Raw genomic sequence first — 27,094 nt, 5'->3', positions numbered from 1 at the left:
CAAACTCGAATATTTTGACAAAAACAATACTTTCCCTATACAGGGGAAGGAAGTAAAAATATAGCTTGGCATTAGCCTTAAATTACATGTCAATCGGAATGGTTTAGAGGTTTGGTAGGTTATTATATTTAAATCACTAAATCAGTATACTTTTTAAGCTAAGAAATTAAACTTTGTGTTTGATGTTTTTGTTGAGGGGTTTTTTTTATTTAGGGGACGCATCTCGAAAGGTTTTGTGGCTAATTACATTTCAAGCAAGTGGATAAGAAACAAGGCAAGATATTTAACGGGATTTAATGAAAGTACATTTCAACTAATATAAATTGTAACTTAAAATACGAATCTGTAATTATTAATATTTTTATATATTAATCTAATCTTGCTTTAACGCCAGCAGTGATTGTTTACAGATTTTTTCGTTCTTTAAAACCAATATATTTTGCTAGCTGTAGAATAAAATGCAGTAACAATAATTGATCCATTGTATGGGTTTTAACTTTTATCGTGAATGAAAAATTGACCCCGCTTCGGCAATAAATAAAGTAAATATTTATTGGTCACTAGAAAATGCATTCATTCAAAAAACATTTACCAACCGGATTTTATCTTTTCAACTCTTATTTATGTCGTGTTTCTTTTCTTACACTGAATGTAAAAAATATACAAGTGTTTAGAATATCAGTTGCGCAATCTGGTACAATCAAAGAACGTGGAAGACCCAGAAAATGCAAAGACTACGGAGTAAGAATAAACCGACATTCTGGCTGTAAACCAGGTGATAAGCAATTGCCAAACTGTGATTTGTCGCCGTCCGTTCCATGTACAAGACTAACCTTGCGATCTCCGCGTGTCGAATGGGGCTTAGAGATACTGTAGTCTGTTGTGAAGGTAAAAATAACTTTAGTAATCAGTATAAGTACGCAGTTTTACGAGAAATTTGAGCATTTTTAGTCCCCATTCTGTGATAGATGTGCCTTTTTGCGGACTTAAATATTTTTACACTTGATGTATACAAACAGAGTTTAATTTGAGGAAAGGGTAAAGAATATTTAACTGTGTTTTGTTCAAAAACATATTGAAGCAACTTAAGTTTTAAGGCGAGTTGGAGGACAAAAATATCCACTGACACCCTTAACTTAACCATAGTTTATTCGTATCGATATGATCGTATCATAAATATACCCATACTCCAATACGTAATAGGTAAAGTATGTTGATGTGTGAATTATGTTGGTGAGGTTTAGGTGTGGTAATGTATATTTTATTGCTCTTTTACTCTCAGGGAGGATATTACGATTAGTGTTGTAGCCTACTGATATACTGCCTTATAATATACTGTCATATAATACTATTGGACAAGCAATAATTTTCAAGTAGGTTGTATTCAGCTGTAGAAGTTGGTAAAAACACAAAAATAAAATAGTAAACTAAATATGCTCTCAAAGTAAATTGAACAGATGTAACCATAAAATGATATTTTCGTTGTTATAGAACCATGTAAAAGGAGTATTTCAGTAGTTGATTGTAGTTTTAGCTGTTAAGCGACAAATATGAAGGCTTTACAATCTAGATTTGTGTATAGACTTGGACTATTCGCATTGCTGTTTTGCTAGCTAATAATTCCTCACAGAAGTAACGAGACACCAAAATACTAACAATCTTTTTTGCCTGTTCAATGTGGTTGAACATTGAACACTGCAAAAGAAATCATAGAAATGAGATGAACCTTACATTTGAAATAAAAATAGTTTCCAAATATTTAATAAAAATTCAAGATGGATGTTAATTATGAGCCGTGTGCCCGAGGGGTAGGAGACCGGTGTAGAATTACAGCAGCTCTGTACTCTGTACAGATACCGCTAAAAGGTCAGTGATTGTGTACATAGCGGCCATCTGGGCTGGACACGGTACATTGGTACACACGCACATGCACACACACGCACACTAATGTAAACATCCAGACACAGGCCTACACGCACACGCATACGCAGACATAGGCATTTATACGTACATACCTCTTTTCCGTGCTCCTGATACTGATATAGTTGATGTAACATAGAAGATGCTATAGCTTACAAAAAGGTCTTCCTAAGTCTGACTTGGCTATGTTGGCGCATTCAATATAGCCTAAGAAAGTAATTTTTAAGCACCCTCTGTATGTGGCTCAATTTAACTACGTCTATTTTCATTTAAATACTGGAAACTTTAACATAATGATGGAATGTCTTGCATTATATGAAAATGTTGTGAACATTTAAATAATACAAGTGGACAGTACTAAATTTAAAACAAAACTTCTTCAAAACAGCTATAGACGTAAAGCGTGTGTAAAATGGAAGGTGAGTGAAAAATGAAGACTTCTTCTTTAGTCAGGATTTTTATTCAACCCTGATAAAGAATTTCTATCTATCATACCAAAGCCTACCTCAGGAGTAGAAATTTATTATAATTTCTTTCTCAACGAAGAACGACTAATAAGTGCAATCATAACAGCCGTGGTACCTTTGCAATGCTTACAGTTTGACTCCAGCATCAAAAAACCGCATTGAATTAATAAATATGAAATTCAATACTTAGAAAACACAATTGCATTTTCGTGTTCGAGTTTATCTTCGCTAAATACCAATTGAGAACGCAAAGTGCACTATTCTTGCTCGTTTTAGGACGGTTTGCCTGAGACAAGTTCATGTTTTGTAAACTCCTCCTGCTAATTGATTCTTGTTAAAGACTAACAGTTAAGATTGTATATAAAACCGTTATGCAAAACCAGCCATTCTTCCCGCCCCCAGATTAACCAATCAACAAAAACACAGCCTGCTAAGGTTTGCGTCATCCAAATTAGTCCAAAGATTACTCTAGTACTTTCAATTTTCAAAAACGATGATTGCACTTGGCAACCGGTTTTGGCGGGAAAAGGCGGTCAGTCGGACCACCCGCGGCTCCCGTCATAAATATAATGAAAATTTTGTCCACGTCAGTGTTTTATGGCCATATTTAGCAGCAAGGTGGTCGGTGCAAAAACACAGGGCGAGTACGTTTTGGACAGCCGTTCATCATTTTGGACTTTTACAATTGGGCCGGTTCGATGATTCCGGTTTTGGATCAAGTTGCATTTGGGTTATTGTACTCTTGGTTGTATGCAGTATATATTCTGTGTTGGTAACTTAGAGAAGAAAGTTTTAACTAAAACATTGTCCAAATTTGTTTGATAGTTACGTCCATTAAACAAACTTAGCAATGATTTGGTTTACATTTTACATTCGTGTATAATACCGTTCCATTATTACAACTCAGCTTGAAACTTAATCTTTCACACCATAAACATTGACGAAAGTCAGTAGCTCTTTGATTTTTTGAAACTGGACTCTGTTGTTCTTAATAATTACGCCATCAACCAATGGTACTGGCTGAAAATAAGCTAATCTTAATCAGTAACAAAGCTGCACAGATCATCTCACTGTACCGTCACCTCGACCTTTCATTTATAGTCAGCTTAAAATACGTACTAAGTTACAAATTAAACATACAAAGGGAAACATAACTTTATAGTAGCACCATAGACTAACCAACCCAAGTAGACTTTTGACCAACTCATCCCATTGTAAATTTTGAAGCTCTTTTTTCGTGATCGCTAGTGTCGACAAAATTGTATATTTATATAATTTAAGGTTAGTTTAATGGTTTGTGCTTTACGGCTTGGTATTGTTTATTATTAGATCGTATTGTTTGGTCAAACGAGGTTTTAAATGCCTGAATTAACAAGAAACAAACTGTAAACAAAACACGACCTCTACAGTGCACCGGACAGAAACTAATAATAAAATTGGCTTCAGATGTTCTTTAAGGATGAGAAATCTACTAAGGGAGTATGTTTTGCCCATGGTAGCACACCATGAAAGGCGTTATCATGTACGGAATCATTGTGCAAAGAACATACTGCAGATGATCCATGTGGCATTTATACTCCAGTGGTTAAAGACAATAAGTTATGGAATTACCGTTTAATATAGTCATTGACAAAGACATTATTCAAATTATAAACAATATTTCACACTATCAGGTCAAGTTTTATTCACTCTTAAAGACTTAAGTAATGTATGATACTGGTGTTGTCGTTGCTTATGAAAAAGTCGTTTAGAGGTCAAACTGTTTATCCCGTTAACTCTTGGGCGCGTCCAACGTCTAGTTCTTGAGATGATTAGTCTATTACTGTAGGCCCGCCCCTCTAATGCTCTATGCTGCGCTTACAGAGATGCTCATAAATTACTTTACAGGACCGACGTTTGGTAAATTAATTGTGTTTATGATGGAGGAGGATTAAATTTTGTATTGACTTCAGCAAAAGATGTACATACAGTGATTAGCATTGATCAATTTTCTACATTCAATATTTTATTTCATGCAAAGCAAAGGTGTTATAAAAAATAATCATACTTCTTCTTTAATTAAAATCAATGGTCAATAATAAAATTTTTTTATAGTTTAGAGGTGTATTGTTATAGTATTAACCAACGATTGCGTAAAGATAGTGTTAACGACACGATTAGAAAATTTAAGGAACGAGCCTTGGCGAGTGCCTTAAAAACTTCTATGAGTGTCGTTAAACGCAACCTGCGTACACTAGTTTACCTACGACAGTGTTTTAATCACAAAAAATCACTACTCATAACTTCTAAGACAGGATATGTTTTAGTTTCTAACCTCTCATTGCCACTGACAGTTATACAACGAAACATCGTACCAAACACTAATTGCACCGCTCAACTTAAGCCTGAACAGCTGATTAGTTGAGGTTTCTAACATTACAATTTTACTTCTTCTCTCTCAATTCTTGAACCTCATTGGTCCGTTACCCGTGTTGTTATGAGTTAAACAACTATGTTTTATCTATGGTAAAACTTTGCTGTTATGAGAAACTTTTCAATTCTAAAAACTGTACAGAAACGGCTACTTTAAAAAAACAGGTAAAAATCTTTACGCAACGTCAACATAACAAAATCATATGGATTTAATTGTACAAGAAATGTAAACAAACCAACGTTATATTTTACGGAGTACTGTTGGAACAAAAGGGGTTAAAATACTTAAAACTTGATTGATTTCAGCAATACCTAACGATTTCAACCATGGAAAATAATTTACCATAATAGGGAAATTAACAGTTTCCCAATTGAAGCTAATAAGTAAAGTTAAGTTATACATTTCATTCAAAATTATACTATTTCAATCGGATACTTTCAAAGTTCACTAGTAGGAATCGCCAAAAGACGCTTACACAAACGAGAAACTTTAAGGTTTTACACATACACTGGTAAAATATTTATTTCTGTCTCTAAATCACGATGGAAATATTTTAATCGTTTTTGTTCAATAATTTATGCACATTGATTCTTCCCTACCCCAACTCATACAGTTTAACATTTTGGCAATTTTAAAGTTCTCCCTGATAAAAGTGGGAGTTAAACAAACAACTGTATTTCAAGAGCGACTGGTCTCCTTAGGGAAGGATGAGTGACACCTCGGTGCTAAGGGAGTTTTTCGGTTAAAGGGGAGCTTCTGTTTAGTGGTCAAATAATTTATTTCGTAGAATGGTACTTTTATTTTGTTTATATTCTTTAAAATTGCTTTAGCCCCTGTTGTACAATCAATTTCTTTAGCGTTGTAAATAAGACAATTGGCACATTGCAATTTGTACAATTTTGCATTACAACTCGGGATTTATTCATTTTATTTGCCCGTGGTTTTAGATGGGACATCCAATTTTGCCACAACATTAGCTGATATGCCAATTATTGTTGTATATTTTATGCATTTATCATACATCCATAAATCGAATAAAATATCACTTAGCTAAACTAAATATTCTACTGTGTTTGATTTTTTCATCAACTGCGTGGAGACCAAAACATTAAACATTTTAAACAAAGCAAACATAAAATTGCTATTTTCTTCAGGAGCTTTCAGTAAAAGATTCCTCGCCGAGTCAAAAAACCTCCTCAGAGTGTGAAAGAACACTGTGTTGCGAAAACGAGTAGTAAAGCGTTTATTATTTCAATGTTGAGTTAGTTCAGATTTAAAGAGCTAAATGCATTCTAAAAAACATAATGAATACAGGGAAAAGAGAGAGGTTTTAATAGTTGCTCTAGTTTCCCGGAGTAGGTAGCTTAGTTACAATCCTAAACGTCACCAACATACTAATGGTTCCAAAACTATAAAAAGACGGTTAGAGGTTAGAGGTTATGTAATTCATTTTATTGACATAATTCGTTGTAGGTATAAATGTTATTCATCGTTATTATCTAAATTCAAAGTACCTTTTTTTACGTAACCAGATTTTATCAGTCAGCGTAAGGTAATATCTTATTTGGAATTCTGTGGTTGTTAAAATACTAATCTAATACCGTGGGCGAATGCAAATATTTTCTGATTTTGTGTACGTATTTTGTGAATAACTCTTGGGGGTTTTAAACATTTACAGTTCGGATGTACAAATACTCATTGTATCTCGACAGCTGTTTCACAACGGCAGACAGTTCCCGCTGAATTTACACGTGTCCGTTAATAGAAAAGTACATAAACACTTTCTTTCCGGGAACTCAATAAAGAAGCGTTGGTCTCTTCTATGCGACCTTACTAATAAACTGCAGTCGTAGGTAGGTTTGGTAAACTGGGCAAACAGCAAATTAATGTTGTTTAAACTATGTAATACTAATGTGTCATAGATTATATTAGTTCATCTATGCCTTTTCTTCGAAACGGGTTCAAGATACAAGAGAAAATTGTGTGTTTATTGAAGTCCACTGTAGACAACATTCACACCGTCTACATTGATTATAGAAACAAAACTCAACTGTACAACTTAGCTCTAAAAACTCTAATTTTTCCATTGAAAATAGACACGTTTCCTCTATTGATTGTAATGGTTCTTTAAATTAGAATGCAACACAGTTACCAATAAAAAATATAATTTTATTCCACCTTGGAAACTAGTTGGTGTTACTTGTTCAGATATAGCTATTTATAGTTTTTAATAATCGGTGCAATTGACAACATTTATTCTCGATAACGATGCAATTTGAAATTTCTATTTATGTTGAGTAGTAAAGAAGCCGACAATAAACCAATTGACAACTGTTAAACCGGTTGGAGAATAATGACTACTGCAACGACGTACTGCGTTTGTACGTTTGAACGGAATCGTTGGTGAAATTACTTAAGTTTTGCGATACAAAAACCCCTATGATTATTATTGAAGGAATAATTGTTAAAATATGAACACTAGAAAGTTTTATCGACGCGACGGTCCATACTGCAAGACTCTCGATTAAACGTAGACCATACGGTTTGTAATTTACCATACGGTTTGGACAATTCAGGACATAGATCAGGTAAAAAGTTTATTATTTTCTATTTTAATATTATTGTCTGTATCTTAATAGTTAATGGTTTATATAACAATAAACAGTGAGGCACTATAAATAGTATCTCACTATTTATTTTGAAGTTGTACGATTGAAGTTTTGAAACTGTGACTCATTCAGTTTGTAAATGAATCATACACTTTAAAAATTTGTTTAAAATTATTATTCGTTCCTTTTACGAAAAATTATTATTTAACTTGTATTTAATAGTTGAAACATTGTTTGAAGCATTTACTTCTTTATGGAAGAAACACATTTATTCATATTGTTTATTAATGGATCCGTATTCTTAATTCACTGTACTAAACAACGATATCCTATTCCAAATTAATCCTTTTTAATACAAAAAATTGTATTTTGTGTGTTCTGCGAAATAAAGTTAAGATTTTATGTATAAGTAATACTTTTTATCGTTATCAACTAGGCTATTAGTAGAACAGTTTAAAGTATACTAGAATAGTTAAAATAACAGACAACAGCATATTCGGAATTGAGAGTGTAATACTTTTTAGATAAAAATACTAAAATGTTTAGATAAGTGAAATATGACCACCATTTCAACAGCTATTGTCTGTATGATTGTAACAAATAGCATACATTCAAAGAATAAATCACTCATCACTTAGAATAATGAGTAGGCTACTATTTATATTCCATTTGATGCGGTTAAAATAGGCAAAATGCTAATTTAACACACCCTGTTAAACTCTGTAAACGAAATAGCGCAAGGCAAAATATCATCTTCAAGATTCCAGAGAACAACCCCCTCCCCCTCCCCGCAACTGTTAGGACGTGGTCTCAGAAAGTTAGCGGAGACCGGCAGTTGAACCCCTCATCTAAGTCAAAAATCGTGATCATTTTTTTAACTAGGGTGTCAAGAATACACAGCGGCAGGGGGTGTGAAAGGGGAGGTTAATGATGTAGTTTCCGGTTCCGGACACGTAGTACCGCCACATCCCACCGCGAGCGCTGGCGTCGCGTCCTAGTCCGGAACGTTACCTAGTGATCCCCCAACCCCAACAAACTAAAGCCCTTACGGCAAATATAACTTGGGCTAAGGATGCCAAGCTTTTCGCCACCCCTCTTGCGCCTTCTTTTAAATAATCTCCACTTAAACTACTCGACTGTTTGTCTTTTGGTTTACGATTCTTTTGGTTGAAAGACTTCTTGAGATTATCGTTCATGTTTTATGTGAGCGAATAAAGATAAATTTAATCAATGAATGAACGGATAGTTGGTACAACGTATTTTTTATCATTGCACATTAAAACTAAACTATTGTTTTATTTATTTATATACTTCACCATGCCCCAAGACATTATAATTACAGTATAATGTTTAAATATTATTATTGTTTGTCCAATTTCATTATTTTATGATTTCTCCAATGTACCTCTATAGTATATTACAAGAAATATAAAATAACTTAGCATTTGTGGTAGATTTTGGTAAGTTTAAGGCCTATCACTTTCAATACTTTGGACACCAACAACTCACAACATCAAAATGACAGTTAACAAATAAATAATTGTAAAAACCACAAACTAAGTACTGTAAATATAAGTATTGCAAATACTGTACATGTTAATCATACACATAATTATCCAGCTAATTTGAAAATTTTCTCCCTCTCACATAACAGTAATGAATATTTTGTATTTCTGAATAAAAAAGTTTGTATACAACATTTTAGAAATTGGAGGTGAAAGGAATAAAAATACAAAATATACTAGGTTCATTTATGTTTTTTAGACTTCTTCTACATCTATCTGAACGAATACGTCAAACCATTGCCAAAACATAGCTAGTTTTTTTTTTTTTTTTAGCGAATTTCCCATATAGGGAATAAGCTATTACCGTAGTACTCATGGTAAGACCTGGACGCGGGACCGATTTTTTTTTCGTTTTGAGGTCCCTAGAGGCCAAAAACACCATCCGGTCAAATTCATATATATATATATATATATTTATATATATATTTATATATATATACATATATATATATATATAAATATATATATGTGTGTGTGTGTGTCCGTTAGCACGATAACTCGAGCAAAAATGATCCAATTTTGATGAAATTTGGTACAAACGTGTAAACCTATGTTTATTCGAACGAGTTCGCGATCCAGCATGATCGGACCATGGGAACGGGGGTTTACAGGGGGTTTTATGGGATAAAAATAGGTTTTTCCCATTTTTGACCCAAAAAACATAAAATTTAGCAATTTCTTTCCAAACCATTTTGTAGAGCTTAAAATAACAAATAATTTAGTATATTGAAGCGTTATTATGCGCCTAATGGTTACGGAGAAAATTCAAAAAAAAATTTAAATTTAAAATTCCCATGTTATTTTTATGGAGAATAATTAAACTGTTGTAGTTTGCTTGCTTATGAACATATTTTGATCAAATTTGGAAAACGTTTTTATTTCTTACTAACTATTAACATTTTACAAAAAAAAAAACAGTTTTACCCTCCCTGATGCAGCAAACCTAAGTACTTGTTAAACTAATTCTATTTAAATCGGGAATAAATGTTATATTTTTAAGTAGACATTTCAGTGTAAATCAAATCAGTCAAATGGAAATTGGCTTAGTCTGCAGGTTTGCTGCGGCGGGGGTATTTTATATAAAATATTGTTATTGCTAAACGTAATATTTAGTACAATGCTGCAATGGAAATTATGGTTGTGACTAAGAACTATTTTGTGATCAATGCATTGCAAATTGACTAGACCTAATTGTTATTTTAGATAGGTACAGAAACAATCCTAGGAGCAGCGATCGCAAAGGTGGGGCCTTGTTTTATTGTGTAACTTCCGTCTTTTATCTTTGTTTTATTTTACTATCTACCGTATATTAGACTTGTGAAGCTGTGGTACAATGTCTGCTGAACGGCAAACTTTTACTGTGCATGATTCAATAACCTTTAAAATGCTTTTGCAAAATGTTATAATACGCTGGCCGAATTTTGTGAAGTGTAGATGATTTGGTTTTTGTTTTACAAGGACCTGTATAGAAATACAATATGTTATTGTTGTGGAAGCTACGTTATTTCAATCATGATCGGAGATTTTCGTTTGATTCAACATAATATAACCCCCCTCAAAGTGAAACATTTTATATTGGGTCTATTAGTCACAATGTTTTGGAACCCTCTGAAAAAACTTTGAAACAAATGTAGGTTTCAAAATGTGCAGTTTTATTATATTTTGGCATGCTAGCAGTTTGCGAGTAGTTTGGCTAGACCGATTTATTCCAAGTATGTGTGTTCATAAAAAACATACGACCGAAGTATAACACGGGGTAAGTTGAATTTCAGCTATTTAGAAATTTATCCATTTCTAATTCGTCAATTAAATTTGTATTTTATTTCAGATAACAATTAAACATTTTCACTATTCACATCAAATTCAATTACCTACTCACTTCAAACTGTGTTTACTTACACTATATACCGCTCTAATGAAATATTTTAGTAAACTGAAATAAATTCAATTCCATTGTTCGTCCGAATCACTGACATTGTTGATCGAAGGTGATCTTTTAAAACAATCCGTGAAGATTTGAGGTCTAAATACAGCTTCGGGACGGCAAATTGCCGGGTCTAAATAAAATGGCTGTCAAATTACCGTGTTTTGGAGGCAATGCGCCCGGGCGGTCTTACGGATTGCGCAAACTTTGTTGTGATATTTCTGGCTCTGATCCTGTCTGCAGACGACCAGGTAAACAGCTGACGAGAAATGCGCGGCTATTCTCAGCTGATTGTGTTTACATTGTTGGAGTGAATGACCGCTAGAGGTCGTTCATTTGTTTTTAATTGTTGGGAATGGCTATTGATTTTGAATCGTGCAAGTAGAATTCTCTTATTTTTTTATCTCAAGCTCTATTTCTTATTGGTGACGTTTGAGTACACTAATGTTGATAAAATCTTATATCTTTATTTTAAAGTAGATTCAAAGATACTGTATTTTGCTCCTAGGTTATAATGCAATAGGTAAGCAGAAATGTATAATGTTTTTTATATGGTCAAGCTCGCTTAAAAATTAAAATTGGTTTGATAATGAGAGCAAAGAACAAAACGTCATTTACTTAAACCGCACGTAGCTATTTTAACGGTAAAATGTATTTCGCTCATCTATGAGGACAATAAATCATCCTTTGAATGATTAGTGATAGGCTTGAATGATTTTAATGGCTAGGCTTGAACTTTGAGCAGATATATTATTGACTCGATTGTAATTCAATAGATTATAATCACTTTTGTTTGGAAATAAATATTAGTTTTAAAAAAATAAATTAATTTGAAATTTTTATTATGCAATATGCAGACATAGAAACAAAATTTATGAAAAAGAGCCAACTCTTATACTAATTTTATTTTCATTTTACATTTGTTGAATTTATATCTATCTAACTACAAATGAGGTTAAAAAGTATGTAAAGAATCATTCAAAATTAGGATCTATTTGACGAAAAAAAAGTCAACCAATTCAGTGGTGTCCAATTCAACCTAATGCTTCTCAATTACCAATTTATTTTTTTTCAATATACAATCTTTAAAAAATATTACCGTATAGGATATAAAGATATCAGGCAAATAGTGCTAATTATTGATAAGTTGTAAAATTGCAGGCTATCTTGGTACAAAGTAAACCATATCAGTTATCTTACACTCGAAGATAAACCTTTTAGATTCGCCAATTGCGAAAGGTGGATCAAAAATGTGACTAGACTACTATTAAAAAGGTTAATTATATTATGCAAATAGTAATAAATGGTATCAGCAATCTGACACATACTTCCTCCCATTAGCTTGTCAACAACCTTTATCATGGGTAAGCAATGTGTAACTATGTTAACATGAGTAACTATGTTATTAAATAGGTAAAATCACAAAAGTTTCATTAACTTTTAAACAGTAATTTCAACAGGAATGAAGGGATGCACTATTTTGTTTAGAATTACAAGGGTAGAAGAATTTCAATCAGAATTGTTTTTTGTTTTCAAAAAATCTATTTTTCCGTTTTTTAAACGGGGTTTTACGGGAAAATAACATAAGTCACAATAACTTTTCAACCATAATTTTTACAGCAATGGGGGTTGCACTATGTTGTTTAGAATTATAAGGATTTTCACATACTAATTTCAATCTAAACCGGTTTCTTTCGAAAATACGATTTTCTCTAAATTTATGGAATTTTTATGGGAAAATAACATAATTTAGAATAACTTTTGAACCGTAAGTTTTACAGAAATGGGAGTTCTACCATTTTGTTTAGAATTAAAAGGGATACAACATACTAAACTTTTTTTAAATCGTTCGGGCCATTTTTTTGAAAATTAGTTATTTCCGTTATTTTATGGATTTTTTCAATCAACATTAAAAATCAAAATTTCAAAAAATGAAAAAAAAATCTGGAGATACTATGGATTAGTACAAACATAATAAATTTCATCAAAATCGGACTACAGGTGTGGTCTGTAGCTCTGTGCACATCCAGACACACCCACAGAGAGACATAACTTCGAAAACAACTTTTTTGGGTTCAGGGGGACCCAAAATGGATATATCCACTCAAAACTCAAACTCGAAAATTTTGACGAAAACAATACTTTCTCCATACCGTATACTATGTATAGGGGGAGAAAGTAAAAATTACTATGATGCAAATTTAGCATACTTACATACAGTACTTCCCAAGAGAGTATCTCCCTTAAGACAAGATCCGCTGAAGATAGTTTTAAGATAAGTTTCAGTCAGGCAAATTTAACTATTGTTTACTGACTATGTTTGTTTTTTTACATCCTCTTGTGTCAAAGAGAAGAGCACATATTTTAAAATTTTCTCTAAAATTAGATAATTTATTTATTCGACATAAAACGCAATTAATTGTACACAAAACACACATCAAAACACATTTCCGATTTTACAATAGTAAGTAATAAGTCTAATTCAATGTATGTAAATTCAATGTTGCTACCATACAAATGTATCCTCACTCAATGCAGGTGTGAAGTCGCAAAAAAACAGTTACAGCCACTGGATTAACCATGTTTGGAACATTGGAACTCGTTTTGTGATTATGAAGCAGTCAGTTGAACTTATCTTGGCAGGATCCGATTGGGTGTCTGCGGTTTCTACTTTGCTACTCCACAGTAAATATCTGTTATTTATTTTGGCCGCTATGTCATTTGATTTGTAATTATTGGCATTTAACATCCCGCTCCAGCCGTCAGTGTTACGGTTTGATGAAAATGTCTAAGTTCCACTTATGTTTTGATTCTTAGGTTGAGTTATTGCAACAAAATATAAGTCTACTGATTTACTCTCTAGGAAAATAAATAGATAATAAATTTCACGTGTTTTACTTAGTTCGAAATATTACCTGTTATAATATCCACGTCTTTTTGGGAAGAAATAAGTTATTGGTATGTTAAACATAGTCACTTAGACTATGAGATAGCTCGAGCAAAGCCTAAATTTATTAGGGGTTGAAATGTTATTGTAAAGCAATACAACAACATACAGCTTATACAGTAAAAACTCACTAACTCGACAATTAGTGGATCCAGAGGCTGTCGAGTTAACATAGAAGTGTTTAATGTGTGTTAGTAAATTAATACATAACGGACTTTTGCATATCAATTTATTACTTACAGGAGTATTTTTACACATTGAGTAAACAATCTTTAAAGAAATGTCGAATATTCGACAGTTAAAGCTTGAAAAGTCGAACACACTTGTAAGAGAAAGCCAACTAGACGTGTACCCTGCCCTGTTACTAGGACTGTCGAGTTATTGAGGTTTTACTGTGATACCATATTTATCAATATTGTGGAATAGAGCTTACTCTTGTATGGGAAGGACAATCGTTTACCACATTGACTCATGGTCCCGAACTAGTCGTGTGTATGGTTGTAACTTATACAATGCAGTGAACAATTATTGCAAATTCAATTATAATCACGCAATTAAACAAGATTATATGCATACTCACCACCACAATCAAATATTGGTAATTTAATATCTTAAAACTAACACCGAGAAGTAACTTATACAATGTTGTGAACAATTATTAAAAATTTAATTATAATCACTTAATTAAACAAGATTATATTCTCACCACCACCATCAAATTTTGGTAATTTAATATCTTCGACAAAACCAACACCGAAAAGGTTCTCGCACTTATTGAGTTTTAGTTGAACCCTCAAGTCAAACTGGGCCTAACGATTCCGCCCTGGTTTTTAACGATGCTTGTCAGACATTAGCGCAAAGCCGGGCCCATTGTAGGGCTTATGTACAGGACGAACCCTCAAACACTTCAACATCCTGCCCCCATCCCTCACTCTGAGGGCGACTCTTCAAGTCCTGTGAACAAGGGTGAAAAATTGACACCACGTGTTGAATTTTGTGTTCGACTAAAGTTTATAGTTTAAGAAAAAAACATTTATTTTATAATTATCAATGATGAAAGTAAGTGGGTGTATTTTTATCTAAATACTAATAAGGGATGAGTATAGAATTGAGTCGAATGTATTGTGTAGCCTTTACCAGCTCTAACTTTATACAGGACTATTAAGAAACTGATTAAATACAGCCGAGAGAAGTTAGGAAACATAAAAAATACTGACTTTTCTGGGGATCAAACCGACAACATTCTGATATTTCTATCGAGGGTTTCACAGAGTGTTTGTTCTGCGTTATATTGTTTTCATTCTTGTATAGGAAACTTTTAATCGTGTTAAATTTAATGGGTAAATATTCTTAAATTTAGCCCCTTATGTGTTCACATAGACTAAAACATTTTTTAGGCCGCAATAAAATTTTAACCTGCAAAAGAGCAAACTAAAATTGGCTTTGGTACACTTTTTAGGAGCGTAATTCTCATTCAACTATTTCCTGGAGTCGAAAACCTGGCTACAGAGTATATATTGCTGCGACACCTACTTCAATATACAAAACCTATGATTATGTATGAAAACCGTTGGTGATAAAATTTATAGTTTTATTGACAGTTGTGGAGACTGTTGCGTTGTTCCAGGACAGTGTGTTTTTCACGGAGCGGAATACTGTTCAGACATTTCCTGTTGCCTATAAAGCTATATTCTTTATAACAGGTGGAACTGTAGTTTGCATTGTTCTGTTGGTAGTATTTTGGTATAAATTGCTCGGCTCTAATTTGTTAAAATACTTATAATAACGTTTCGGATGAATTGTGTTTGTAAAACGAGCAAATAGTCTTTTATTCACTAAAAGTAAACTTAATATATATTGCAAACAATATACGTATCATTTGATGCTCTAAGCTTAAAAGTTCTTAATGGTGAAACACTTAACTAAATGCATTACAGTTTTTTTTCTGTTTTTCTCCAAGAGCATAGATTACCATGAAAAATGATGTTAAAAAAATAAAACTAGATGTCTTTGATGATTTGACTAGATTTGGAAGTTAATACTCATAAGATAGAGCCCAACTCATAGAGAAAGGTTAATAAACATTTCCCCAACCCTTTTAACCTAAAGAATCCAAATGTGTACAATTTAATTAACTATAAAGATAACAATATATAAAAATAAATATTAACGTACATATAAATCCATAACCACCCCACCAAGGATGATTAAATTTTCTCCGATTCTACTTGTATCATATCAGTAAAAAAATCACCAACACATTTCGTCAATGCTCTCAGAGAGTTATTAGAAAAAGTTAAATTTGAGAATCGCTAACTATTAGATTTACCATCATATATTATTCATCCAACACCGCCTCAGCAAGGTCAATCAGTCGTTGGCAAGCCAGCAACAATGTTTCGACTAGTCTCAACAATGTAGAGAGGTTTGTTCAACAACCAACAACAATCATGTTTATTTACAGAGCCAATCGCGCGGGAGGCAGCCTCGGACTGACTCAGGCGTTTACGGACCGAAATAGACCGTTTGAAGATTTAAATCCGGTCTGAACCCATCCAGTGTTATCGGGGCTGACCGGCTGGTGAGGTCTTGGCGATTTGTATGGGTCTAATGGGGTTTAGAAAGTATGTTGGAAGGCTTGTTTACGAATGCATTTCTTATACATCGGGTAAATTAGATTAGATTTTTACGATGTTCGGCTGAAACACCTGGACGCTTATTTAAAAGGTTAAGATGAGTGAACGATGAGAGTTTGAGTAAATGAGATGTAAGCTTTGTTGCTGACTAAGATCAGCTGTTTCTTTAGCTATGATCATTTTTGGTCAAGGAAAGCTGGGTTGGACTTTTCTCAGGATTGAACCAGTAATCTCATTATCTCAAATTGAGCACTGTAATTGAGCACTCAGCTATTCAGCTATCTACATTTTTTAGAATTTTACACGACATTTTGTTTTGAAATATTCCACAACACACTATGATAATGTGCAAAACTATTTTTTTTTTTCAGATAGAAATGAAGGAATTTACCCTGAAGAAGTTGGCAAAGTCTTTAATGTTTTATATAAAAAAAACAAAAATGTGTATTCCGTTAGCCATACTGATGGATAAATGCACTAATTTATTAAAAATATATATATTAAAATTCCTGCAATCTATACCTTTACAGAATGTCCGTGGATTTTTCGATCGATTTGCTCAACAAAGACGATATCGGCGAGACTGGGATATTAAAAAAGTTTGGTGTGAAGGACCGTGCTAATGGCGTTAACCTTACAGCCGATCTGCCATTAGGAAGTCTAGCCCTTGTATTGCAGGGGGTTGTAGCAGGGGGAGCCCTTACACGCGCTACACACACATGTGCGTCGCCCGAGCTCAACTTTGGAGTAGTTTTTGTTTATGGTGCGTACGAGCGCGGCGTTGAGTGGAATTTTGATTTTGAGGGGTTGTTTTTTGGAGAAGTTTGATTTGAATCAATGTTTATTGATAGTATTGTATTTTAAACGGTGTAGAGGTTACATTTGTTTCTTTTCGACATAATATTTGACCTTAATAGTCGTAAGAAAAATTTTAACAAATAGTTTTCCACAACATGAATGCAAGAACCTTACCGGTTGGCACTCTTTACTAACGGTCTCTTACCGCTAGATCTCTAGTTAACCTACCGATTGATGTTAAATGTATTTGACACTAAAACCTAGTAAAGAATACATGAACTTAAGAAATAAATATAAATTGGTCTTTAATTGGAAGGGGCATAGTTGTAATGTCAATTAGAAGAAAACTAAAACATAAGGAACTTGGAGTGTAATTAAATTTACAATTAAACAAAACTAATACTTTTATTTGTCCACCAATTTTTACACGTTTTACCATCGCGTTTCGATTTGGTCGTAAAAACTGATTCCGAAAAAATGGCCAATTGGTAATTTTAAAAAATTTAAACTTATTACCACTTTTAGTAGGAGCAACAAACTTTCGTTGATATATTTTGTTGCTATATTTTGTCGGCTACTTCAGGGGCCGGTGATTTTCGTCTTTGAAGCGGTCAGATTTCACGTGAATCGTTCAACAATCGTTAAAAAAGTTCTGACGTAATTGTGGCCAACTGGTCACTGTACAACAGAAATCTTCACTTTGAATAATATTTTTGTATTCGCCACTATAGTTCATCAGCTGATGGTTTTAGCCTTTACAGCTATCATACTTCATGGTTGATCTTTGAAATAATTCATTGGTTCTTTTGGTACAAAAATCCTGACGTCAATTGGTCACTATCAAAACGGAAACCTCCACTTTAAGTGGAAACTTTTTATTTGCCACTCCAGTTCGCCGGACGGTTTTCGTCGATCAGATTTCATCGCTGGTTACAATATTTCAAGTCGTGGAATGCGTGGATATCGTCAAACACATGATACGATGTGTTAGACAGACAGACACCTCATAGATACGAGCAAGTACTTTATCAGACAGTATGTGATAGTCAACATGTCCAACAGTGTCAACGTCAACCCACCTTGATGTTCTCAAACACCTTTAAATAACTTGTCAACACGAAAATCACTTAACATGGGAATGATCCGATCTCTGATGCTTGCAGGTCGCTTACAATCGGTAGGAGTAAATTGTTGGTTATATAATGGCTGAGTACAGACTCAAAGCATGTACTTTATTTTTGCAATTGTAATTTTTAAGTGCGGAATATTATGTTTTTTAAAACTTTAAAAGATTTCTTTTAACTTTTTAATCTTAAATGCACCCCTTTAGAAAGGACACATAATTATAAGTAGCATCATCTCAACGATTGTTTAGATGTGTTGCTTCAAGGAGCATAAGAGTACCATTCGATTTAATTGTATTAACAAATTATGGTACTTTGGTCTTATACAGACGCCACATATTTTACAGCGCGCTGCGGTGTTTTGTACTTTCTGTTTATGATAACCCGACCTAACATAGCCGCCGCAGCGCTCTATGGTAGGTGGCCTCCGTATTATACCAAATTACCTAAACAATTTATTCTGCATGGGAACAAAAAATTAGAAGCAACGATCTTTGTTTGGAACTTTAATTGATATCTCAGTGACCAATAGAGTGAATACAATTGAAATATCTGTGCTATATAAAATTAAGTTGGTGTCTGTCTGTTTGTGCAGCTACCACGACTAAAATTCTAAACCGATAAAGCCAAAATTAAGCACAAAGATTGTCCGCATATCTAGGAACGTCATAGGCCTATTCACTTCCCAGAGTTTCTCTCGGGCTACGCCCCTCGAACGTCCGAAAGTTTTATGTAAGGTTTTCAAAAGTTATTATAATAATTTGTATCCATGGAAGCATGGGAAAATTTGTGTCTTTAACACTTTCTTTACACAATCGTTGCGTAAACTACTGTTACAGTACTATATTGACATACTTTACACTTTGACTCTTAAGAACTTTCATCATGTTCGCTAAAGATATTTAATACATTTATACCTCCCTTGGACCTTGTAGTCAAACATAAGCTGGTCTTAAATTGGAATTAACATAGAGATGTAACAGCAAAAAAATAAAAATGAACCCTTGACCTCTATTTGGGGGGCCTATACTCCGGGGGCACCATCAAATTTTGAATCGTATTTCGAGTCAATGGTTCGTTGCTCGGGGCCCCTCTGGAATTGCCCAACTCAAAATTACAAATCCTTTGTTAGCTCGAGTTACAGCCGAATTTGAATTTCCATTCAGTAATATCCTTTTGTGTATTTATATTTCCTGTAAGTCATTTTGGGCTCTGACTCGTAAAATAGTCGTGAAGTGTGGTTATGGTTATGGAAATAACGAAAAATAAGTTAATATGAAGCTGTAAAAATCGACTTAAGGCATTCTTGGAGTTTTAAACAGTTAACACAATAAAATAGTTAGCATCGACCCATTAGATTACAGTAGGGGACTAATAGGCCTGCGAAGATAAGGTAAAGGTGATAATTTTTAGTTTTTTACTACTTAATAAAATCAGCTGATTCTATGCCAAGAATATTTATGAAGCTCTTGATTCTCAAGGACAGCTGTATCCAGTTCCAAACAATTAACTATGTAAAATTAAAAATGTTGCACAAATATTTGCTATTGCCATCTTAACTGTTGGGTATTTGAAGAAACTATAAGCGACAGATAACATTTATTATTACATTATCCTTTAAAAAGACAGTTAGTTTTGCAAATAGAATTGTTTTCATACGTAATGACTTTATAAGATGGTTGAATGTAAAATAATTTTAGGTATTATAGACGCAGATATTTTAATCAAACTATACAAACTTTTGGCTAGTTGGTTTTGAAACTATGGAGTTCAAAGTGTTAACGGTGCATCAGCATTAACATTGTTGACAGGTGGTGTATTCTTGCGGCGAGTTTGGGAACTAGCATTACTGAAACTAGGGGTGTAGAAAACAGAATATTGTTTTCTCAAACGTAACATCTTGAAAAAATGTATGTAATCTTCGTTATTAAACTAATTTTAAATTCGACTGAAATGTACAGTACTAGAGTTAGTAACACAGTCGTAAAATTAAAGTGTAACTTACGGCCTGCGTAAAAAATAGTACTGTAATGTTTCAAAACAGCTCTTTTTTGGCTTTGAGTAAATCTAGAAATTTTTAACGCATTAGAGTTTAAAATAGATGCAGTTTAGTTGTAGTTAAAGCACCTTGCGTGATGAAACATTCAATTATTGCCTGGAAAACCGAGTGAGTATACTCGCATTAAAATCTGAAGGTTGCTGGTTCGATTCCAAGGGGTTGATTTTAAACCAACACACTATTAATGATGCTACAGTTGGCTATCTACAAAGTTTGATATTGGATATTAATAAGGCCTTGTTTTGGACATTTGCTCAAAAAATCAAAGAAACCGTAAAATGTCACAAAGTATAAACCAAAAGGCTAATAAGAATTAGTGGGTTGTTATTTTTCCTTATCTACTTGTTTATACCTAATCAAATACAATTAACTAAATCTTAAAACCAATTATACAAAGCTGCACAATCGGCAACGATTATATCGGACAATACAGCCAATGAGAACTATTTTAAATATTCGAGTGGTCCAGTCCTAGAGGAGTGCTAGATTAGTGTAGTGGCTCCATAGAGTGATAATGATCCTGATCACCACATTGTTCCGCCTCTTCTTACTCTATGTAGGCGTGTATTGCCTTGTACTATTGTAAAGCACCTATCCACTTGTCGCTGTGTAGGGGTTTGATTGAATTTAATAGCTAGTTTGGTTCGTTTAGTAAGCAGTTTTTGTTTCAATGGATTCGTTTTTTGTTTACAATATTGATAAGTAAATAAGAGAAGTTTGCTTAGTAATATTGTTGACTTTGTCATTGGCTAACTAAAATATGAAAATTTTATCTTTTACATAACGTATTCAGTAATGTAACATTTACAATTTTTACCGATTTGTTTGTTTACCGTCAAGTTGTAACGAGTTCTTTCTAAACTCCCTGTAGAGCTTAGAAAGACTATATCACGAAATAGTTAGGTCGAAATACTTTCAACTGTATCCCTTTGAAGTTTCCAACAAATTTATTCCGCTAAAACTCGTCAAATTGAGAGAAAGACACTTTTTCCCGACAGTTTTGTGTACGTCAGATTACTATTAATATTAGTACGTCATAATTATATTGTAAACAGCTGGTCACAATAAATATGGTGTTAGCATCAGCTGTTTGGCTGGGCATTTTTGTCACTTCAGTTGCTGTTGCTCATGACCTGCGTGTCAGATAATGACCTAAACAGCTGTTATTATCACACCTTTCTGGGCTAGATTGATTTATACTTTTATCAGGTCCTTCGGAATTTGTAAACTACAATAGATGTTATGATTTTTCACTTTTCCTTAAATACACTAAGAAACAACAAGTTATATGGCCAAAACCGGCGTCATTGCCAAAATTAACTTCCCAGTTCCGAAACTATACCACTAAACAAACTAACATTGTTTAGTGATATAGACATGGTGGTTAGCAGGGTTTGACCCGGGTTTGCAGTTCAGAACAACCACTCTGTAACCACTAGACCTTATACTGTATAATGTGAAGATATAGAAAACGAACATAAAATATTTTTGAAATAGTCCCCTAACCAATACAGTTTTTCCTAACCTGAGAAACATTTGGAGATTTTATGGAAATGTGGAACTTTAGCTGCTGTCAACTATCGGTTTCCAGTTATCTCATAATCATAAAAACCATTGGTACCATCATAACTTCCAGGACGCCCACGGTATAACCCTTCGATCAGCCGCACCCCAATTGATATCTTATTTAGGCTTAATTTAAATTAGAACTACCTTGGAGTGGAGTTGTGTTTTAACCTTCTTTACGATTCCACGATTCGTGTACACACCGCGGAATTGCACACGATTTAGTCTACAATGTTGCAAATAGCCTCAGTTTGTTTAGCTAGCCAGTTCTGACGCAGCTTTGGCAACTTGTGGTGTTTATTTGTACGGGTTTAGTTGAGCGAAAGTGTTTCACCAGTGGAACGGTAAACATTTCAACGTCCAGAGCTGCAGAACAGCTGTTCGCAACATGTATGTTAACACATAGACGCTCGTTTGTTTACAACTTCCGATAAAGTCACGGTTTTTAGCGCTATTGCTTATCTTTCTTATGGCGGGTTTCAAGGGAATGTTGTCGTGATATATTGAATGAAACATGAACTATACGTTCACTATATTCAGTATATTCACTGTGTTAATTATTTTCACCCTTTCCTGTATTTACTGTATTCAGCGTGGTAACTAAAAATGATAGTTTTGAAATGAAATGAAAAAGTGCTTTATTAACACAAAAATAAACTGCATAAATACATATCAACTTATAACTAAACATAATGTTTTGCATAAGAAGAAGAAAATTAACTAAAAATAGCACTTTACAGCAATGGTCATAAGACCGTCTGCCGGGTTGACAACATTTTCTTTTAATCATTTTCATAACTATCATTTTGTTTGTATTAAAAGAAAAAAATGATAGTTTTATTATCTGTTACTATCGAGCAACAAACAACATCACAAAGGGTTAATGTTAGTGAAAAGTTTCAAATTGTTTGTAAGCGTTCTTATGGACAAAATAATGAAAAATTAAATTATTACCAACCAAATATAACTTTGTACCTATATTTCATCCATGTGAGATGTCTAAATGTTAAACAGTGTTCGATTTTCAATGGAGAACTATATTAACTACGATACTGATATACAGCCACTATACAGGGGTAGACTTCCGTATCTGTTGGCACAAACAACCGAATGAAACTATCGATCGATATATCAAAATAAACAATCGAATAATTGATATTTTCATTCGGTTGTTTGTGCCAACAGATACGGAAGTCCACCCCTATACAAGACCATACTGGTATTACAAAAAAGTTTAACATTAGAGTGGATTTGCAGATGATCCATCCTTTATATACCAAACTCCTAGATCACTAGGTTTGCAAATAACCCAATCTCCCGAAGACCGAAATTCAACATATTACTTTGTCTTTGATATCAGCCTGGCCATAGAGTTCAATTTGATTATGTTCATGTGTAAACTAAACGTTTCCGATCGCTCATGCGTATTTTTGTTTGTTTCAGTTCCTCGATGAAGATCTAGTCTTTGAAGAACCGTCGGGTGGTCCCAGATGGAAGGTAGTGAACCACCGAAGGACGGCTAGTGGTAGTGTTAGTGATAGTGGAAGTGACGGTGTAGTGAGTGATAGTGTGTGGGGAAGTGCAGCAAGGATGCTGGACAGGGTGAAGAGGCAGTTTGATGGTTGGGGGTTCTGGCCAGATTCTTCGGAAGAGACGACGCCGGAGACGTCGACGACGGAGAAGGAAATAACTTCGCAACCTTTGTATTCCAACACGTGAGTAGCTAGGTGTAAGGTAAAGCTATAGAATAAAATAAACAGTATCAGAAATATGACGCATACTTTCTCCCATTAGCTTGTCAACAACCCTTACCATGTGTAAGGAGTGGAGTAACTATATTTTATAGGGACAGTCACAAAAATTGCGTTAAATTTTGGACCGTAATTTTTACAGCAATGGGGGTTTGTTCCATTTTGTTTGGAATCTATGATTTATGGTATTGATCTTACCATACGAAATAGGCTAATAGTTTTCGTAGACAGGTGTTGTATTCTCATTTAGTGCAAACCTGTTACAAACAATTTAATAATAGGATTTAAACATGTTGCACTTAAACTCGTAAAAGTTAAATGTTGCTTTTGCGACGGAACTAGGTAGCACAAGTTTGACAGTTAAATCTTATTTCCACTTCGAATTAGTCTAATTGTAGGTGTAGATGGTTTGAGGTGTGTCGTGGCGCACGCAAGGTAACTCTTCACTGTTCCCTGCCCTATCCCACTGTGGCACGCCCGACTGTGCGGTCCACTAATCATAGGGTAACACAGTTTAGTCGCACGAGCCTCAGAATCATACAGAAGCAACACGGGATTCGGCTACTGAATTGCCCTTCAGAGTTAATAATGAACTTGGAAATTTCATAAGCAGGGGTGAAAGTGTATGCAGTTTTGCAAAATGGTATTTGGTGGAAAACCCAGAGACGCATAATTGATTTTGCAAGAATTTATCGATTTTTTTTACCTCAAATGAGATATGTTCATGTATAATTGTTATTGTAAATTTCACTTCCCATGGGTGACAGTATATGTGTCAATGAAGTGTAGACTCACGTGTGATATCGATGGTGATATTGGTTTAAATAACATCGATTTATATTATGATGGATTTACATAACTTTTTAGATTTTCTTATGATTTTCCAAACACCTCACTTGTAATTTACAAACCATTAAGTTGGGTTTTAAAAATGAAAAAAAAAATATTCTACTCTATTTTTTTAGCAGATGGATTTGCCTACCGGGGCGGGATTTTTTCAATGAATATTGAGAATTGACTAAATACTGGTAAAAATACTGAGTTGTTCCCTGAATTTTAAACGTTAAAAGGTTAACATAATCTTTATAAAAATATCAGAAGTTACCAAGGAGGTTTTATATTATGTTGTGTTGAATTTTATTTTTTACTTTGATCAATTGGTACAGCCAACATAGTTGGGCACTTCTCTAAAAAACCGTGCTTTTGATTGCCAAGTTTTTGATATCAGTATTGTCTTTTTGTCGTAGAATGTCAAGTGATTGAGCGTAGAGGTTAGGTTTTATATAGCATTATTTTTTGAAAGCCCCTTGACAAAATTAATGTAGCCTGATAAGGGTCCAGAGTTAATCACGCTTGGAATCAAACAGCAATTTTCAGATTTTGTAAAATTAACATTTCAAAAGTAACTTTATTGTTTTTATACATTAATCATATTAAAATATTTCATAAAACTGAGCTGGAGAGTTGGTTCTTGTGTTTAATCAATGTTGAGTATGACCCTAGAGACGTGGCACTGTTTACAGTACGGTACCTATACCTAAGCTAAAATCAATAAGGTGTTTCAATAAGTTCATTGTTATTTATTCTGATGTGGTGTTGAATTAAGGAAAGAAAACTAAATAATACAGATTTGTTTCTAAAATCAATGGCATGAGTGTAACTATTTCATACAGTAAAGAGAAGAACTGCCTTTCTCTTCTGCGACTTTTCCCCGTTGCAGAACACTGGTATCCAAAAAATAATTAATTGAATTAATTCTTTTACTAAATTAATATTGACCAGCCAAATAAAAGTTTTTCACAAATCAAAAACCGATGTAATTTATAAAGTTCCCCACCAAATTATACTTTTGTCTTGGGTCAATTGAAAAAGACTATTAGAGCAAAGAAATCGCATACTTGATAATATTTGAGTGCCTACAATCCTAGAAGCGCAGCTTTAGTACACACTTGCACTGCAGGTTTAGCCGATAGTCAATGAAGGCGCTCCTTTAACATTTTTATTGCCATTGACTTTGTGGTGCTTTAATACAAACGTATATTTCATCAATGTTATTGACCACTTTACTTGATGGTTAGGTGACAAATAAATAAACTGTCTATCAGTTATATTAGTGTAGTTAAAGTAGAACGAAACATTAATCCTAGCAACAAATTTGGCTTCATAGTTCTATACATTTTTCTATATTCATATTCAGTTATGTACAATACTTTTGATTCAGTAAATTATAAAAACTAATTAGTAAAAGATCTAAACCTAAACAATTCCAGTTTTAAAATATTTTTTTTATTGAGCTTTAGCTAATAACTTTACTCTCTATCTCTAAGCTAGGTATCTAATTTTTTTTTTTCGTTAAAAGATGTTGCAAAGAATTTTGTGTACTAAAAAATTACCTTTTGATCATACATGCATTAAAATAATAACAATTTAGTTTAATATAAATGAGTACTGTTTTTATTCAATTTCCATTTCACTATTTGTGCCATTGATGGATGAAATTCTATGATGTCAATGACTAAAACATTTTGAACTACATAAGTACATTTTAACCGTCACTTTATAATATTGTAGGAATTTCAGGAGTAGTAAATGTGTTATTGTATGAGTATTTGCCTTTAACACTGAAAAAGAAGCTGTACTAGGGACCTAAGGTGATTAATTTAATCTTGAATGTGTTAAGTACCTGCTTCTTGGTATACTTGGATAATACATGGTAATGAGCATTAAAGAAACCCAAAAACTAAGTGAATGTAGAATACCTAAATGTATTCACTGGTTCGATCCTGAGAAGAGCCAGAAGCTTTTTTTGTTGTGTGAAACTAGACCCAGCTGTCCTTGATCATTGGGCTTTTAATGAATGGTCCTGGCTGAAGAATCAGCTGATCCGAGTCAGTTACAAATCTGTCATCTCGTTTATGCAACATTCATTTTTATAACCTTCAAAAAATTCACCTGATATGTCAGAATACTATAAATTCTAATCCATCTCCAAATTGACTGAAATTATAAATTTATCAAAAACTTAAATTATATTCACTTTTCAGGTTATCGAGAGATACGCGGAGTACAGACAGAGACGACGTTGATGTTTTCAACTCCACCCACCATAACAACTACCTATCGTCACTGACGACGGACGATGACGACTTTAACAACGGAGGCACGTCAGGCTACCATTCCTCTGGAGAACCGACGGAAGATCGATTCCCAGAACCTGATGATGACGATCTGATCCCAGTGAGCTCGGAACCACCAGAATTTGGCAGTAACAACTTGTCTCCCCATCAGAGAGGTAGGGCTTGAAAAGGTTAAAAA

The 27,094-nt window shown here is 33.7% G+C and overlaps 1 protein-coding gene across 9 annotated transcripts in view; it reads left to right on the top strand.

Moving 5' to 3' along the window:
• The window catches only part of LOC128993328 (basement membrane-specific heparan sulfate proteoglycan core protein-like), a 357,588-nt gene that overhangs the window by 91,207 nt on the left and 239,287 nt on the right, over positions 1-27,094 (top strand). For all 9 annotated transcript variants that reach the window (XM_054417150.1, XM_054417154.1, XM_054417151.1 and 6 more), the window contains exons 3-4: positions 23,472-23,743; positions 26,824-27,071. In XM_054417150.1, the coding sequence (XP_054273125.1) occupies positions 23,472-23,743; positions 26,824-27,071 (520 nt within the window). The remainder of the gene's footprint in view (positions 1-23,471; positions 23,744-26,823; positions 27,072-27,094) is intronic.

Source organism: Macrosteles quadrilineatus, unplaced genomic scaffold (assembly GCF_028750875.1).
Source record: "Macrosteles quadrilineatus isolate MER2022 unplaced genomic scaffold, UCM_ALF_1.0 Scaffold_4__1_contigs__length_99947679, whole genome shotgun sequence".
Taxonomy (NCBI): Eukaryota; Metazoa; Arthropoda; class Insecta; order Hemiptera; family Cicadellidae; genus Macrosteles; species Macrosteles quadrilineatus.
Note: the sequence above shows the minus strand (reverse complement) of the source record. Positions and strands in the feature narration are given on the sequence as shown.